Consider the following 18931-nt stretch of genomic DNA (forward strand, 5'->3'; position numbering starts at 1 on the left):
TCAATTTTGAGAGAGGGTTATGGATGTCTCCAGCTTTAATTATGGACTTATTTATTTTGTTCCTTTTACTTCTTTACTTAACATAGTTTATAGCTTTGTTGTTTGGTCCATATATACCTAGCATTACTATGTCTTCTTGGTGTAATGACCCTTTTGTCATTATGTTATGTGCTCTTTTCTGGTAATTTTCTTTGTTCTGAAGTCTGCTTTACCTGAAATTAATAGTCACTCGCATTCTTTTTTATTAATGTTTGCATGACATCTTTCCCCTTTCTTTATTATTATTTATTTATTTATTTATTGCGTGGACAGGCATCAGGAAATGAACCTGGATTTCCAGCATGGTGCCCTTTCTTTTATCTTCGTTGCACCTATTTTATTATATTTGAAGTGAGATTCTTTTGGACAGCAGGTTTTGTTTTGTTTCTTGTGTGGGCAGGCACTGGAAATTGAACCTGGGTGTCAGGCATGTCAGGCGAGAACTCTGCCTGCTGAGCCACCATGGCCTGCCCAGCATGTTTTTTTTTTTTTTCAAATCTACTCTACCCATTTCTTTCTTTTAATTGGTGTATCTAGACCTTTTATATTTCATATAATTATGGATTTGTTACAGTTTAATCTGCCGTTTTATTTTTTTGTGTTCTTTGTGAACTCTCTGTTTATTTTCCTGTCTTCTTTTCCTAACCTTGCTATGGATTAGATTAATCCATAGGATGAGAATTCCATTTTGATATGTCTGCAGTATTTTTGAGCATATCTCTTTTTATGACTTTTTTGGTAGCTGCTCTGTTTATATATATTACATTATATAAATATTATTTAACACAGTCTGCTGGTGTCATTGTTTCATCATATGAGTAAAATGTAGAAACCTTCCTGCCCTTGATGTTTCTTCACCCTCTCCCATTAAAACTATTAAATATTTCCTCTACATGCATTTAGAACCACATTAGACAATGTTAAAATTGTTTCTTCAACTGTCAAACATAATTTCTGAAACTTGAGAGAGAAACTCTGTGTTTACCCTATTTTTGTTCTCTGGGTTCTTTCTTCTCTTCTGATGTCCCAGGGTTCTTCTTATTTTTATTTTATTTTTTGGTTTTTGTTTTACCTGCTTATGGAACTGCCTTGAGCAATTCTTTTAGGGCAGGCCTCCTAGTGACAGGTTCAATTAGTTTTCCTTTGTCTGAAAATGTCTTGATTTCCCTTTCTTTACAGAAGGCTTTTAGGTTGATGGTTCCTTTCTCCCAGCACTTGAAAAATGGTGGGCCACTTTATTTTGGACTCTGTGGTTTCTGATGAGAAATCTGCTGTCATTTAAATGGTTTTTCCCCTGTAGGTAAGGTATTGTTTCTGTCTCAGTGCTTTCAAGATTCTCTTTGACTTTAATTTTCAGAGGTTTGACTGTAATGTGTGTATGTGATGGTTTCTTTGTGTTTAAACTCTCCAGGGTTTGCTCAGCTTCTTGAATATGTAGGTTTATGTCTTTTGCCAAATTTGGGAAGGTTACAATCATTATTTCTTTGAGTACTTCTCCTACCCTACCTACTTTTGCTCTTCTCCTGGGACTCTGATGACAGCAATGCTCTATCTTTGTTTGTTTGGAGGCTTTGTTTTGGTTGTTGGTTTGTTTAGTTGTTGTGTCTCCTTTCTCCTTGTTGTTCAGATTAGGTTATTTCTGTTGTTATTTTTTTCTCATTCGCTGATTCTTTCCTCTGTTACCTCCACTGTGCTGTTAAGCCCATCCACCGAGTTACTTATATTATTGTACTTTCATCTCTAAAATTTCTATTTGCCTCTTCTTTACAGCTTCCTTTTCTGATACTTTATTTTTCATATGTTTCAAATATGCTCATAATTGCCCATTGAATCATTTTTATGATGACTGCCCCAAGATCTTTTTCAGGTAATTCTAACATTTCTGTCATCTTGTTGTTGCATCTATTGATTGTATTTTTTTTGTGTGTGTATGTTATGTGCCTGGTCACATTTCATTCTTTTTCCTTGTGAGTATCCCGTTATTGCAGCAACGTTTGCTGAATTTGTTGTTTGTTTTTCTTTCTTTGTTTTCTTGTTTGTTTTTTTTGGGGGGGGAGAGAAGAAGTGCATGCGCTGGGAAAATTGACTATTTTTTCGTTTAGTGTGAGATTTTTCCTAGATGTTGGTATTATGAGTGATTATTTTATTGAAACCTAGACATTATGGGCATTATATATGATAGTATTAATCTTATTTAAACCTTGTCTTTTTGATAGCTTTTTCTGACATCACTCTAGTCAGGTAAGAGGGTGGTGCTGCTCCATTACTGCCATTTGGAGCCTTTGTTGATGCCCCCCAAGGGATGCGGACTCCTCATTACTGCTGGGTAGAGATGGGAGTCCTGGCTCTCTAGTGGGTCTCCACTGATACCTCTATGACTGGGGGGTAAGATTGCTGCTTTGTTCTTATTCTCTAATTGAAGGCTGCTGTGTTTTTAGGCTTGTTTAACAGTTGCTGTATGTAGCCATCCTGACTTTCAGAGCTACAGAAATTAAGCTCTTAGGTGTCGCATAGTATCCAAAGTTCCAAGAAAATACTAGGTTATAAACATACAGCATAGCATCTCAGAATTTAGAAATAACACTTCAAGCTCAGGAATAAATGTGACTACTGGAAGAGTCTACAGTGTAGGCCCCAATTTTCTTATACGTGTTTTCTAAAAAGAGACCATACAATATTTGTTCTTTTGTTTCTGTCTTATTTTGCCCTACGTAACACCCTCATGGTTCATTTACCTCACTGCATGCCTTACAACGTCATTCCTTTATGCAATGGCACAAGATTCCATCATATGTATTCGCCACAGTTTACTTTTCTGCTTCTCAGCCATTCTGCCAGTCTGTATCTATTAGTTGGTAAGTTTAATCCGTTAACATTCAAGGTTATTGAACTAATAAACAAATTCAGCACAGTGGCAGGATACAAGATTAACATGCAAAAGTCAGTCATGTTTCTATACAAATATAAAGACCTAACTGAGGAGACAATTAAGAAAAAAATTTTATTCACAATAGCAACTAAAGGAATCAAGTATCTTTGACTGAATTTCTTGAAAAAGGCATTTCTTGAATACACCATCTTTTGGATTTTATTTGTCAGATCTATATATTCTTCTCCCTCTTTCTCTTTTTATCCTTTAAGTTACTCTTGCTGGTACTGTTCAATTCTGTGCCCTCCTCATTGTAGTAAGATGATTTTGGTTATTCAGGGCTCCTTTCCCTTCCAGATAAATTTGATAAATAGCTTTTCTAAGTCTTCAAAATAGATTGTTGGAATTTTGATTAGCATTGTATTGAATCTGTAAATCATTTTGGGTAGAATTGACATCTTAATGACATTTAACCTTCCTATCTATGAACACAGAATATCCTTCCACGTATTTAGGTCTTCTTTGATTTCCTTTACCAAAATTTTGAGTTTTCTTTATACAAAACCTTTTCAGCCCTGTTTAGGTTTAAGATACTTGATTCCTTTAGTTGCTATTGTGAATAAAATTTTTTTCTTAATTGTCTCCTCAGTTAGGTCTTTACGTTTGTATAGAAACATGACTGACTTTTGCATGTTAATCTTGTATCCTGCCACTGTGCTGAATTTGTTTATTAGTTCAAGAAGCTTGGTTGTAGATTTCTTAGGATTTTCCAAGTATAGGATTATGTCATCTATAAATAATGAAAGTTTTTTTACTACTTCCTTTTTTGTTTAGATGCCTTTTATTACTTTTTCCTGCCTGATTGCTCTAGCTGAAACTTCTAGCACCATGTGGAATAATAGTGGTGACAGTGGGCATCCTTGTCTCATTCCTGATCTCAGCGGAAAGGCTTTCCATCTCACCACTGAGTATGATGCTGGCTATGGGTTTTTCATATATGCCCTTTATCATGTTAAGGAAACTTCCTTTGACTTCTACCTTTTGAGGTGTTTTTATCAGAAAAGTATGCCAGATTTTGTCAGATGCTTTTTCAGTGTCAGTCAAAATGAACATGTGATTTTTCCCTTTTGATTTGTTAGTATGTTGTGTTGCATTGATTTTCTTTGTTGAACCACACTTACATGCCTGGAATACACCACATTTGGTCATGGTGTATAATCTTGTAACGTGTCATTGGATTTAATTTGCATGTTTTTTCATTTTATTTTATTTTTTTAAGTTTTCATCTATATTCATTAGGGAGATTATGACATGAAATTTTCCTCTCTTTTAGTGTCTTTATCTGGTTTGATATTAAAGTTATGTTAGCTCCATAAGCTGATGGTAATGTTCCTTTTTCCTTAATTTTTTGGAAGAGTTTGAGCAGGAATGATATTAGATATTTTGGAATGTTTGGTAAAATTCCCCTGTAAAGCCATTTGGCCCCAGGGCTTTTTTTTGTATGAAGGTTTTTGTTGAGTGATTGAATCTCTTTACTTGTGATTGATTTGCTGAAGTCTTCTAATTCTTCTTGAGTCACTATAGGTTTTGTGTGTTTCTAGGAAATTGTCCATTTTATCACATGTTCTAGTTTGCTAGCTGCCGGAATGCAACACACCAGAGACGGATTGGCTTTTAATAAAAGGGGATTTATTTTGTTGGTTCTTCAGAGGAAAGGCAGCTAACTTTCCACTGAGGCTCTTTTCTTACGTGGAAGGCACAGGATGGTCTCTGCTGGTCTTCTCTCCAGGCCCCTGGGTTCCAACAACTTTCCCCGGGGTGACTTCTCCAAAGGCCTGGGCTGAGCTGCAAGTGCTGAGATGAGGAATGCCGAGCTGCTTAGCAGCGCTACGTTGCAATCTCTCATTTAAGCACCAGCCAATTAAGTCAAACGTCACTCATTACAGCAGACACGCCTCCTAGCTGACTGCAGATGTAATTGGCAACAGATGAGGTTCACGTACCAAGGTTCACGTACCATTGGTTTATGTCTGCAGCAACAGGACTAGGTATGCTCACCTGGCCAAGTTGACAACTGAATCTAACTAACACATCACAGTTATCTAGGTTATTGGCGTATAATTGCTCATAGTATCTTCTTATGATTTTTTAAAAAATTTCTTTGGGATCCATAGAAATGACCCCTTCTTTCATTTCTGATTTAATTTATTTGTATCCTCTCTCTCCTTTTCTTTGTCAGCTGGCTAAGGATCCATTGATTTTATTGATTTTCTCAAAGAACCAACTTTTGATTTTGTTCATTCTTTGTGTGGTTTTTTTTGTTGTTGTTCTTCAATTCATTTATTTCTGCTTTAATCTTTGTTATTTATCTTCTTCTTTGTTTTGAGGTTAATTTGCTGTTCTTTCTCTACTTCTTTCAGGTAAGCAGTTAGGTCCTCAATTTTTGCTCTTCTATTTTAATGTAGTCATTTAGGGTAATACATTTCCCTCTCAGCACTGCCTTTGTAGAGAACCATAAGTTCTAGTGTGTTGTTTTCTCATTTTCATTTGTCACCAGATATTTACTGATTTATCTTGCAACATCTTCCTTGACTCACTGATTGTTTAAAAGTGCTTACTTAATCTCCATTTATTTGTGTAAATTCTGGTTCTTTGGTGGTTATTGATTTCCACCTTCATTCTATTATTATCAGAGAATGTGTTTTGAATAATTTCCATCTTTTTTAATTTATTAAGACCTATTTTGTGCCCTAGCATATGATCCATCCTGGAGAATGTTCTATGTGCACTAGAGAAGAACGTATATTCTCGTAGTTTGGTGTGTACCAATCTATATGTTTGTTAGCTCTAATTCATTTATCACATTGTTTAGACTGTCTGTTTCCTTACTGATCCTCTGTTTGGTTGTTCTATCTATAGAAGAGAGTGGTTTATTGAATCCACTATTGTTGAATCATCTGTTTCTCCCTCCAGTTTTGTCAGTGTTTGCCTCATATACTTTGGAGGTCCTTGGTTGGGTGCATAAACATTTATTATTGCTATTTCTTCTGGATGAATTGTTCCTTATATTATGTAATGTACTTCCCTGTCTCTTATAAAATCTTTGCATTTAAAGTCTATTTTATCTGATATTAGTATAGCTACTCCTGCTTTCTTGTGGTTACAGCTTGCATGGAATATCTTTTTTCATTCTTTTACTTTCAATCTATTTGTATCCTTGGGCCTAAGATGGGTCTCTTGTAAACAGCATGTAGATGAATCATTTATTTTCATCCATTCCACCAATTTGTGTCTTTTAATTGGTGAGTTTAATCTGTTAACATCAATGTTATTACTGTAAGGATAGTTCTTGAGTCTGCATCTTATCTTTTGGTTTTTGTCAGATCTATTTTTTTTTTCCCTCACTCTCTTTTTATCCTTTACATTGCCCTTACTAAATGCTCTTCAATTCTGTGCCCTCTTCCAGAGCTCTCTTCTGTCTTTTTTTTTTCAGCCGACAGAACTCCCTTTAGTATTTCTTCCAATTCTCTCAGTATTTGTCTGTCTGAAAATTTTAATCTCTCCCTCACTTTTTTTTCTTTGCATGAACAGGCACCGGGAATCGAACCCAGGTCTCCAACATAGCAGGTGAGAACTCTGCCTGCTGAGCCACCGTGGCCTGCCCATTCCCTCCCTTCTGAAGAACAACTTTGCTGAAAAAAAATTCTTGGCTGGAAATTTTTATATTTTCAGAATCTCAAATATATCATACCATTGCCTTCTCACCGTCATGGTGCCTGTTGAGTCGTCTAAGCTTAGCCTTATGTGGCTTCCCTTGTGTGTGGTGAGTCACTTTTCTGTTGCTGTTTTCAGGACTTCCTACTTCCCTTCAGCATTTAACGATCTGTTTTGTACGCGTATTGGGGTGGGTCTGTTTGTATTTATTCTATTCGGAGTTCATCGGGCTTTGATTTGCATATTTATGTATTTTGTAAGGGTTGGACGGTTGTCTTCAATTATCTCCTCAAATAATCTTCCCTGCCTTTTACTCTTCTCCTTCCGGGACACCAGCCGTTCTTTTATTTGTGTACTTCATGTTGTCCATCGTTTCCCTGAGATCCAATTCAAATGTTTCCATCTTTTTTACCATTTGTTCTTTTGTGTTTTTAGATTCACTTGTCTTATCCTCTGGTTCACTTATCCTTTCTTTGGCCTCTTCAAATCTGCTGTTGTGTGTCTCTAGTAAATCTTTTCTTTGGTCTACAGTATCTTTCATCTCTGTGATATCTGGTGTTTTTCTACTTATTCTCTCAAGTTCTTTTTCATGCTCTTGTAGTGTCTTGATATCCTTTATGCCTTTAGCCAACCCATTGACGTTATTTAGGAGATCTGTATGAGCATCCTTGGTTAGTTATCCCAAATTCTGTGTCTTTTCCAGTGTTTTAATTTGGTCATGTGGTTGGGCCACATTTTCTTGCATGATCATGTGCTTTGTTGACTTTTGCTATTGACTTTGGTGCATTTGATTATCTTTATAAGGTTATTATGAAAGTTGATTTCCCTTGCTCATCCAAGATTTTGTCGTTGTTTGGGTTTGTGTTGAAGGTCTCCTTTTGCACTTGGTTTGTTGGTGATTCCCCACCAAAACAAGACGGGGACCTCATGTGGGAGGTGCAACTCTAATTGAAGATCTTTTAAAAGGTAGACTGAAAGGTACTTGGCCAGACTGCATTTTCCGTGTCTTCCCAGAAGATGGTGCCCTTGTGCCACCTCTTCCCCTCAGGCCTGCCTCTCCAAACTGTGTCGGCTAGGTGTGCTAGGACCCAGCCCGGTGCAAGGCCAGCCAAGGCTGCAGGTCTCCATGCATTCTGAAAGCCACCAACCTTGGGGGTTGGGGTGGTAGTGTACGCCTTGGCAGAGAATCCACTCGTGGACACGATGGGTCTGGTGGTCGCCAGGCTCTTTATGGAATGACTTTAGGCTGTGAAAGTGAGATTTCTCCTTCCCCTGTGCACAGCCAGCCTGGGAGCACTGGTGCTGCAGTGTGGTCTTTCCCTTCTCCCCACCTTCTACCTTCTGTCCATGCCTGCTGTGAGTGGTCTGAGTCTCCATGGAGAAAGGATAGAGGTAGCAGGACTCAGAGTATCTCATTCACCAGCCACTCTTCTCCACTTCATCCTCCCTCCTGAGGGGGGGGCCCTCCAGTCTACCCCAAAACCAGGTGCCTACATATGCATGCCCCAGGGGTGGGTGTAGGCTCTGTGCCCTGGCAGCAAGGACTATGCACAGGTAAACCTGCTGGCTTCTGGGCTCCCCACAGAAGCTCCCAGCTGTGGAGCTGAGAGGGAAGATCTCCCAAGCTGGCTGCCGAGGTGGGAGTGCAGGAGCGTGCCACTCCCTTAGCACGCACGCCTGCCTGTGTGTCACGGTCCACCCCAGGTGCTGTCATGACCGCGTAAACTCACCCAGTCCTCTCAGTCATAATTTCTTTGCTTTTTCATCCAGGTCTGCCCTATACAATAGAAGTCCCTCTCTGGTCACTGTACACTGGAACCACTGTTTGGAACGTTTTCCTTCCCCTTCTCAAGTTGTTATTTTTTTAAATGTATCATTTGTTCTTAAATAGTTCATACATGCATTCACTGGACTTTGATAATTCCAATAATTAAAATCATCCTGGCTCTGTAGACGTTGTGTCTTCTTTGTCTGTTCTGTCTGGCTTGCTGATTTGTTTTCAGGTACAGTTGTGACTGGTGTGTGTAAGTGTGCTAGTGTTGGTGCAAGAGAGAGAAAGAAAGAGAAAGAGAAAGTGACTGAGAGTGAAAGAAAGTGAAAGCAGAAGCGAGAGAACATGAAAGAGTGAGAGGGCGAGAGAGAAAGTGAGAGTGTGAGTGAGAGGGCGAGAGAGAAAGTGAGAGTGAGAGAGAACGTGAGTGTGGATATCCTAGGTTCTGGGCCCCGATTGCCTATTACTTGATTGTCAGATTTTGTAGATGGTGTATGCATTTGTCACCGGGACGCAATACTCCCTCCATATTTGCTCTTTATTTATTCCTGCTCAGATTTCTGCTACTTTTGCATATTTGCTTGGGAGAGACCAAGGAAAGTGAGCGAGGGAGCCTGCATCTGTGTCTGGAACCTGTGTTCATCACTATTGGTTCAGGTTCTAATCTGCAGTGGGAGATCCTTCAGAGGGTCTTGTTTGCCAGATTTTCTGGCATGCTGGTCATTTAAGTTTCCTGGCAAATTCCAGCATCCTCTGTTTATTCTCCTGTTAGAAATCCCTGCTGCTAATGCCTGTGTCTCTCCTCTTGCTACCAATGAAGAGAGTGGGTAGTACTTGTTAGGAGGCAGTTTTTTTTTAGTTTTCACCCTGATGTGTCTCTCAATTTTCCCTTTAGGGCAGAAAAGACTGAAGTTCTGAGTGAAGACCTTCTTCAGGTAAGCCTGTCGGTCCTTTAGCTCATAGATGCCAAAGATATTTTCCCTTTCGAAACTACGCCACTCCTCGTGCTATCTACACTGCTTGAACTGCTCCTCATACAGCTATTCAGAGACACAACTTTTTATCCTTTACCACACTACATTGCTTTCTTGGGGTGGCGGGGTGGGGTGGTGGTGGTACACAGGCTGGGAATCGAACCTGGTCTCCCGCATAACAAGCGAGCATTCCACCACTGAACCGCCCTACACTTCGTTTTGAATAGCAGCAGATTTTTATCCGGAGATTAAAGTCAACTTCGGTAGATGGGGAGCAGGAGAAGACAAGACAATGACCTTGTCTGCGGGCATTCCTCATCACTTCTCCAGCTTGAGATGTTGTCTTCCCAGCGTGCCTTGTCTCCGGGAAACACAAGTCGGAGGCTCTGACCTCCTTCTCCTCACCTTGCTCTTGGTCCTTTGATCCCACCCATGTTCTGTCTGCAGGTGGAGAAGCGTCTGGAGCTGGTGAAGCAGGTTTCCCACAGCACCCACAAGAAGCTGACCACATGTCTCCAGGGCCAGCAAGGGGCCGAAGCTGACAAGCGCTCAGTAAGTGCCTTGCGAGCCATGGGCAGGTTCAAACTTGTCTGCCGTGGACAGAGCTCCCACCCTGGGTGCTCTGCTTGATGTGGCTACCTGAGAATCAGCCAGGCAGCCCTTGCTACGTGCTTCTGCTGTGGTCGGTCCCTCCCACCTCTTCTGGCTCCTAGGCCCTGCCTGAGGCATCCCCTGCCTCACCAGTGGGGCGGCTGGGAGGAGAGCGGGCCATGCTTGAAATCCCACCTCTAGGGAAGCTTCCTCCTTGATGGACATCTTACCCTGGCATCAATTCATTCGCAGTTGCCATTTGCCTCAATAGAATCTTAAAACTTCATGGAAGAAAATTAGGCTGCGGCTTTAGAGGTTTCAAATGACTTATAAAGACCCTTGAAAGTGGGTTTTGCTGTAATGAGTCCTGCTGAAAAACGTATTGTTATGCTGTTTATATAACTTACATTAGTAATCACAAACATTGTATAATGAGGTTCCACTCGCCATTCCTTGGTGTAAACAGTCTTTACAGACTCACTTTCCTCTTGACCCTCATCCCTTTCAAGTCCATCAAAGTTTGAAACAATATTCTTAGGCGTTCACTTGACCTTATAATAGGTGATATGAAATCGAGGAGGTTTGCCCCCTCTTTTCCTTGAATTTACAGTCCACATGCTTGGTGTCTGGTTGGTGTCTTTTGACCTGGAGTCATCGTCGAAGTCTTTTTTTTTTTTAAACATGGGCAGGCACCAGGAATTGAACCCAGGTCTGCAGCGTGGCAGGCGAGAACTCTGCCATGGAGCCACTGAGGCCCAGGCTATCACTGAGTCTTGCTTGCTGTGAGCTCGTTGCTCCCTGTGCTCACATTAGCCCCATCTCTGTTGGCTGTGCTGGAACCTGTCCTGGTTCTTCGACTCATCCAGATGTCTCTTCATCCCAGCTCATGCTTTATGCAATAACGCGCTCTGCCTGCTCTACCATTTATTCCATTTGCTCTTCCCAGCCTTAGTGTTCCCTTTCTTATCATTCACCATTCATTCCCCCCCCCCACACACACACACGTATTTAATCTTTTATTTTGTTAGCATGGGCAGGTACCAGGAAACAAACCCGGGTCTCTGGCATGGCAGATGGGAACTCTGCCTGCTGAGTCACAGTGGCCCGCCCACACATTTAATCTTATAAAACAAACACCAAATAATTTTTGAAAGTTTCCCTCACTCCCTTTTCTACTGTTAAGGTTGTATGTCTAGCTGTGTGCTGGTAAATGTTTAACAACTGCCCCACTTCTCAAAAAAAAAAAAATACATACATACATATATATATATATATATATATATATATATATATATATATATATATATATACAAAAAATATACATGGGTTCATTATAGATTTTATTTATATGAAGCATATGTAAAATAATTTATGAACTATAATAAAATTATAATGCTCTTAATTGTAAATTCCACAGACCCAGTTGATCTGATTGTGTTAGAGATATGATTTTCATGGCATGGGAAAATATTTATAGAAATAATTCTATACATATCAGGGATTTTAAGAAGGGGAATCCATACAGTCTAAAGGGGATAGTTTGCAAAACTGCTTTGCATATCAAATCCTTTATCAAACCAAGCATCTAACTTAAGACTTCAGGAGCTATTCCAGTTGCAGACTTGGGGCCAGGTCTGCCAAAGACCCACCTCAATTCTTTTGTTCCATGAAGCACTGTCTTTGGGATTAAGAACAGCATCTGATTGTTAACACCAGAACCTTGAAGGCAACCTATGGTGTTGTAGTAGATGGATTAGTCCTGGGATTATTTTTCTGGGATAAGATATAATTGTGAGTTTTTAGTTGGATTGAGAGTTTTGCGTCTTATAGCAGTTAGAAGGCATTTGGCTCTTTGATTAATGGTGACTTCAGCAAAATAGATACTAATTTTCTCACTCCACCAAAATGTCTGGAATAGCTGGTCCCGTGTTTACACCAGCAGCTGGGATGCTCTGGGCTGTACCTTATGGTCCCAAGATGGCTGCCACAACTCCAGACATCACATCTTTATATAAGGCAGGAAGTGTAAGGGTGGGGAGAGTCAAAGCTCTCTCTCTCCCCATGCTTTTCTCCTTTTAACAAGGAAGAAAAATCTTTGCCAGAAGAATTTATTTTGTGTCTCCCTAGCTGCAAGGGAGGTCAAGAAGGTAAATATGTGTCAAAGAGAAGTGAGATTGCTATGACTGGGCATGAGTCATCTGTTGGGATATACACAGCTGGCTTCCATTAGTAAGGAAGACGTGCACCAGCTGTTGAGAGATGCCACCTGCTACAGCCATACAGGTGTGGTCATTAACACTGAGCTGGCACCTGATTCATTGACCTGGAAGAAGATTTCAGTGGAATTAGGTACCCACCCACCTATATGTCAGTAGTTTTACTGCATGAATTTCAAGTGCTTAATTTTATCAATGGTTTCATACAGGGGTTGGTCTTTTCTTTTCATATAACTATGAAAAGTTGGGCCTGGCTGAACATAAAGTTGAATAACCTTTGAAAATGTTTCTTTAAGAATCACAGACCTGCAGAAGATAAATTTCCCAGGCCTGAACTCAAGTTTTTCAGTTTGTTTTTTTTTTTTAAGTAGGGTAAAAAGAGATTTAATAGGGAATACAATAACACTTAGTGATTCAGCCTCAAATAGTGAAATAGGTGCCCAGTTCTTTGAGATGATCGAGTAGAGATTGTATGGAGATCTGATGAATGAGTGAAAAATCAGAGGGATACAAAGGGATGGAAGAACTAAAGTTAATAAAGGGTAGCAGGAAAATGTGGGGTGGGGGAAATGGACAAGGGAGATAGCATGTTAAGATGGGGGTTGAGGAACAGATCAGCTGAAGGGAGCATGTTGGGTATAGATGCTTCTGGACTTTAGTCCTGAAATTTCGGGATCAGAAGGGACTTTCAGATATTCTGCATTTTAAAATTGAACTCATGTAAGTTGTTGCTTTTTTGTCATGTCTCTTAACAAGCTCATTATCTCTTTAGCTGTTTGATGACGGCTCACAACACACTTTTATTTTTAACATGAACCTTTAAAGGTTCAGCCCTGAAAACCTACCATTTGGGGCTTTGGAGAAAAGTGTTTTCTTGTCACATTATTGTGTAATGTTATTTCCTGGGTGCTGAGTCCATCTAGTGTCTGTCTGTCTGACCAAGTGTGTATATTGTGGGGTGGAGAGTGGACAGGATGTGAATTGTGTTCCCACTGCCTTTTTTAGCCCAGGTTAATTGCTGGTTGGCTCATAGGTTTCTATGCCGATTATGACTCCCAATCAAATGTGTTTGTTTTTTCACATCTTTTCTCATCAGGAAGTCGTGTTTGACAAATAAGCTGTTTAGTGAAAGTGTTTCTCCGCCTTCTTCAGCAAATACCTGGAAAGCACTATGTCTGCTGTGCAAGGCACGAGAGCTCAAACAACGTAGCGGGAGCCCTGTCATCTGGAAATGTACGGTCTAGCAGGAAGTAGGCATTACACAGATAGCTTATTAACTGCTCAGCTTATTAACTAGTCTCTAGTGCTACAGACTAGCTTACTAGAGGCTTTGCTGAGGAGGTGACTTTCAGCATAGACAGAAGGCAGGTGCCACTGGTAGGGGTACCATCCTTCTTGCTCCAGAATTCCTGGATGCGGGAAAGGAGCTTGGCATTTCCAAGTAACACAGAGGTGGCCAGAATGATGAGAGAAGACTGCAGGAGCTGGATTGCATCTTTTGGCTATGGTAAAGATCTGGACTTGATCCCCATGGGAAGCTGAGGGTTTAATCAGGTGGAGTAACAGGATTCGATTTGTAGGGTGTTGTATGAAGGTTGGATGAGAGACTTGGAGGCAGTGGTGGCAGTGAGAGGCCAGTTAAATGAATGTTGGAGACAAGTATTGGTGAGACTTGATGGGGACAGTCAGGATGGAAAGAAAATGGCAGGTTTGGTGGCTATTGGAGGAATGGTATCCAAGATGGGTGTACTGGTTTGAAAGGATGTATGGACCCTAGAAAAGCCATGTTTTAATCAAAATCCCATTTTGTAAAGGCAGAATAATCCCTATTCAATACTGTATGTTTGAATCTGTAGTTAGATCATCTCCCTGGAGATGTAACCCAATCGAGAGTGGTTGTTAAGATGGATTAGGGGAGATGTGTCTCCACCCATTTAGGTGGATCTTGAATGGTTTACTGGAGTCCTATAAACATTTTGGAGAATGAGAGATTCAGAGAGAGCAGAGCAGAACGACATAGCCACGAGAAGCAGAGTCCACCAGCCAGTGACCTTTGGAGATGAAGAAGGAAAACGCCTCCCAGGGAGCTTCATGAAAAAGGAAGCCAGGAGAGAAAGCTAGCAGATGATACCTTGCTCACCATGTGCCCTTCCAACCGAGAGAGAAACTGTGACTGTGTTCACCATGTGCCTCCTCACTTGAGAGAGAAACCCTGAACTTCATCGGCCTTCTTGAGCCAAGGTATCTTTCCATGGATGGATGCCTTTGGTTGGACATTTCTATAGACTTGTTTTAATAGGGACATTTTCTCAGCCTTAGAACGTACTGTAAACTAGCAACTCATTAAACTCCCCCTTTTTAAAAGCCATTTTGTTTCTGGAATATTGCATTCTGGCATATAGCAAACTAGAACAATTGGTAATTGAATGGAGATGGGAAGGGGGGTTCATGGTCTATGGTCTATGGCCAGCAGAATGCTACAGACTTTGGAAAAAACATAGCCTTGCTGTGAGTTTATCACCTCCAAACTGTGAACACTACTGAATCTTGAGTGTTGATGAGACTACTGAGGGAGGGAATGCACAGTGAGAGGACATGGGGGCACAGGAAGAACCCCAGGGACCCTGCATATGAAGCTCTACCAGGGGGAGGATCTAGCCAAGAAAGTAGAGAAATAGAGAGAGTGGTACTGTTGGTCCACCCATTTGCTCAAATCTAAACCATCTTTTATTTGTCTTTTCCCACTTCCAATCTTTCAGTTACATTCTGCTCCAAAGACCATACATTCACTTCAGCCTCTATTACCTGGATCCAAACCACTGTCATCCCTTGCCTGAACACAATTTCTATCAGGTCTTCCACTCTCAACCCTGACCTTCCCATCGTAGAATAAAATTCAAACTTTTTACCTTTGAGCCATGGACCCTGATGTTTTCTGCCTGCTTCTCTGAACTCAGCTACTGATCCCCAATCCCCTTGGCCATCATCTTTCAGCTACAATGACTTTATCTTACTCAACACGCTGGGCTCATACCTGCCTCAGGGCCTTTGTATTTGCTCTGCCCTCCATGTGGAATGTTCTTACCCAGCATTGAATGACCAGCAATGTCTCATTGTTTGGGTCTCAGCTCAGATGCCACCTTCGCTTATAGATTAAATCATGTCTCTCTCAATGTCACGTTTGAATCCTAGTCCCTGTCTTGTGGGTGTCAATTCCTTTGTAAATGGGATCTTTGAAGATCCTACTAAGATGAGACCAGACTGAGTCAGGGTGGGCCTTAATTCATTGTGACTGGAGCCTTTATAAGCAGAGGAAATTTGGATACAGGAGTAGGAGTGAGGAGGAGATAGAAAGAGACAGATGGCCTTGTGGCAGAGGCAGAGACTGAGTGATGGATCACAGGCAAGCCACCAGCAGAGTGCTACTGACTTTGGAAAAAGCATAGCCTTGCTGTGTGTTTATCACATCCAAACTGTGAGCCAGTAAATTCCTGCGGTTGAAGTCCAGTGGTTGGTGGTATTTGTTATAGCAGCCATGGCAAACTAAGACATCGTCTCAGTGAGACTTTCCCTGAATACCCCTGTGCTTGCTCCTACCCAACCCCATCGCCATGTTTTATTTTCTTCATAGCATGTATTATTATCTAAAATCATCATGATCAATCATTGCCTTACTAGTCTACTCCCTATCGCTGATATGCAACTTACATAATAGCAGGTATCTTGTTTCTCCATCACTGCTGTTTCTCAGTGCTTAACACGGCCTGCTACATGGTAGGCAGTGCTCAACATAGATCTGTAACATGAATGGGTGTTCCATGAGGATTTTAAGCATGGGTCCTGCCTCATACACCAGCAAGCCAATCCAATCCTTCCTATTCTGTGCAGAAGCAAGTTAGCATGATGGTCCATGTTTTAAGGTCTGGAATATGATTACCAAAGCTTACACCCAACTCTACTGCTTCTTATTATGTGCAGCCTTGTTAATTCTCTCTGTAAGCCTTGATGTCTTCGTTTGGAAAATGGCAATACAATAATGATTCCCTACCCAGTAGGGTTGTTTTGAGAGTTTAATGAGGTATGCATATGAATGCCTAGCAGAAAACACTTAGCACAAATAGCTATTAAATAAATGTGAGCAGCTATTGTTATTATTGCTCTCACAGTTGGGTGGCCATTGAGAACTACTCAGCACTGAGCAACAAATCTGGGGGTGAGCCCCAGAAGAGCTAGTTGCTGGAGCTCTGAATTAGAGGAGAGATGACACTAGTTTTTGAAGATGCAGGACACCGATTGTGGTGTGTTGGGAACAAAAGCATATATTGGAATGAGACCTTTAGCCTTTAACTTTTAGAGAAAGTTTTTAACCTCTCTATTTCCTTCTGGAAAGATGCCCCTAGCCTTCCACTTTCAACTGAACTCGCAACCAAACCATCTCAGACACAGATTAACCACATCCAAACCCTGGGGTATCCTGTATTCCCCTTCCTTTCATTCATAAGTTTGTCGAAAAATAAAAACAAGTTCATCAGATGAGTGGATAACCTGTGGAATATATATATGATAGAGTATTACGCAGCCCTAAGAAGGAATAAAGTCATGACATATGGAACAATATGGATGAACCTTGGTGACATTATGTTGAGCAAAATTAGCCAGAAACAAAAGGACAAATGCTGTATGGTCTCCCTAATATGAACCAGCTTTACTGAGCAAACTCTGAGTGTTAAACTTGAGAACACAGATTTTCAGGAGATGGAAAGAGGGTAGAGATTGGGCATTTGATACTGAAAAAAGTACAGAGTGTTTAACAGGATTTGTTGTAAAGATTCAGAAACGGATAGCACAATACTGTGTGATGATAGCACAATATTGTAAGTACTGAAAAAAGCTGAGTTTTGGTTGTGAGTTCAGTTGAAAGTGGAGGGCTAGGGGCATCTTTCCAGAAGGAAATACAGAGGTTAAGAACTGGGACTGTATAACTTAGCAAAACCTAGAGTGGACAATGATGGTGATTAAATGTACAAATATAAGGAAGTTTTTACATGAGGGAGAATAAATGTATGTCACTGTTGAAAGGTGTTAAAAATGGAATGGTATATGGAAAAATACAGTGAACGCAAACTAGGATCTGTAGTTAACAGTAACATTGTAATATTCTTTCATTAGTTGTAACAAAGGCAATATAGCAAAGCTAAAGTCCAATAAGGAGAATATAAGGGAGGGGTGTGGGATTCTTGTTGTTGTGTTTCTTCCTTTTTTGCCCATCTCTTCTTTCTTTGTGTTAGAAATGGAAATGTCCTCATATAGATTGTAGTAATGAATGAATAATTGTGATTTTACTGGGAGCCATTGATTGTACACTTAGGATGGATTGCACAGTATGTGAATAAAACTTAAAAAATAAACAGGAAAATGTAAATGCTGGCGAAGATGTGGCGAGAGAGATGTATCTATTCACTGTTGGTTGGGAAGTAGAATGGCAAAACCCCTCTGGAGGGCAGTGTGGTGATTCTACAGGAGGCTAAGTACAGGCTGCCATATGATCCTACAACCCCATTATTAGAAAAATCCCTGGAAGAACTGAAATCAGAGCCATGAATAGACATTTGCGCACTGGTGTTTATGGTGACAGTATTCACGATTTGCAATGGATGGAGGTGGCCTAAAGGTCCATTAACTGATGAACAGAACAGTAAACTGTGATATAGATATGCTATGGAATATTGAATGGCTGCAGGAAGGAATGAAGTTACGAGGCATGCTACTAGGTGAATAAACCTTGAGGACATTATGTTGAGTGAAATGAGCCAAAAATGAAAGGACAAATGTTTTACAGTCTCACTAATATAAGCTCACTATAATGAGCAAACTCTGAGAATTGGATTAAAAGGTATAGATTGTCAGGGGATAGAAAATAGGCAGAGATTGCACAATCGGAGATTAAGTGGTACAGTATGTTCCAATAAGGCTCATTGTAAAGATTCTTAGATTGTGAACTCTGATAGCAGTCACATCTAATCCTGAGTTTTAACTGTTCTTTCTAAATTCTGAGATGCTATGCTCATTTTATATAATCAGGTAGTTCCCTGGAACTTAGAAGTATCTATGTGTGCTGGTTTGAAACTGTTATGTACCCCAGAAAATGCCATCTCTGTTAACCTGTTCTTGTGGCACACTTGTTTTTGATCTGTTGTGGGTGGAACGTTTTGCTTAGTTGTTTTCATGGAGATGTGACCCACCCATTCAAGGTGGGTCTTAATCCTTTATTGAGCACTTTATGAGGGAACTCAGTGAAATGTTAGGAGACATTTTGGAGAAAGCTGAGAGCAGAGTTTAGAGAGAGAAAATGCCCTGGGAGAAGCAAGAAGGACCCATAGGAGCTGAGAGAGCCACATTGAAACCAGAAGCTGGGAGAGACGGATCAGCAGAGGTTGCCATATGTCTTCCCATGTGACAGAGGGATCCCAGATACTGTCAGCCTTTCTTCAGTGAAGGTGTCCTCTTGTTGATGCCTTAATTTGGACATTTCCAGAATTATAACTTGTAACTTAAATCCCCATTGTTAAAAGCCAACCCATTTCTGGTATATTGCTCTTTGGGACCTTTAGCAAATCAAAACACTATGACATCCGAGACTCAGAGATAGAGTTCTGCAGCTCTGAATGTCAGCATTGCTCCATACAGCAACTGTTAAAGAAGCTGGGAAAGAGATCAGTCTTCAGTTAGAGATATGAATGAAACAGACCTTGTTAGG

At 40.6% G+C, this 18931-nt stretch overlaps 1 protein-coding gene across 3 annotated transcripts in view; it reads left to right on the forward strand.

The window, feature by feature from the left end:
- ARHGAP44 (Rho GTPase activating protein 44) overlaps nucleotides 1–18931 on the forward strand; it is a 207445-nt gene that overhangs the window by 100807 nt on the left and 87707 nt on the right. For all 3 annotated transcript variants that reach the window (XM_077166048.1, XM_077166049.1, XM_077166050.1), the window contains exons 2-3: nucleotides 9289–9328; nucleotides 9815–9919. In XM_077166048.1, the coding sequence (XP_077022163.1) occupies nucleotides 9289–9328; nucleotides 9815–9919 (145 nt within the window). The remainder of the gene's footprint in view (nucleotides 1–9288; nucleotides 9329–9814; nucleotides 9920–18931) is intronic.

Source organism: Tamandua tetradactyla, chromosome 6, assembly GCF_023851605.1.
Source record: "Tamandua tetradactyla isolate mTamTet1 chromosome 6, mTamTet1.pri, whole genome shotgun sequence".
Taxonomy (NCBI): domain Eukaryota; kingdom Metazoa; phylum Chordata; class Mammalia; order Pilosa; family Myrmecophagidae; genus Tamandua; species Tamandua tetradactyla.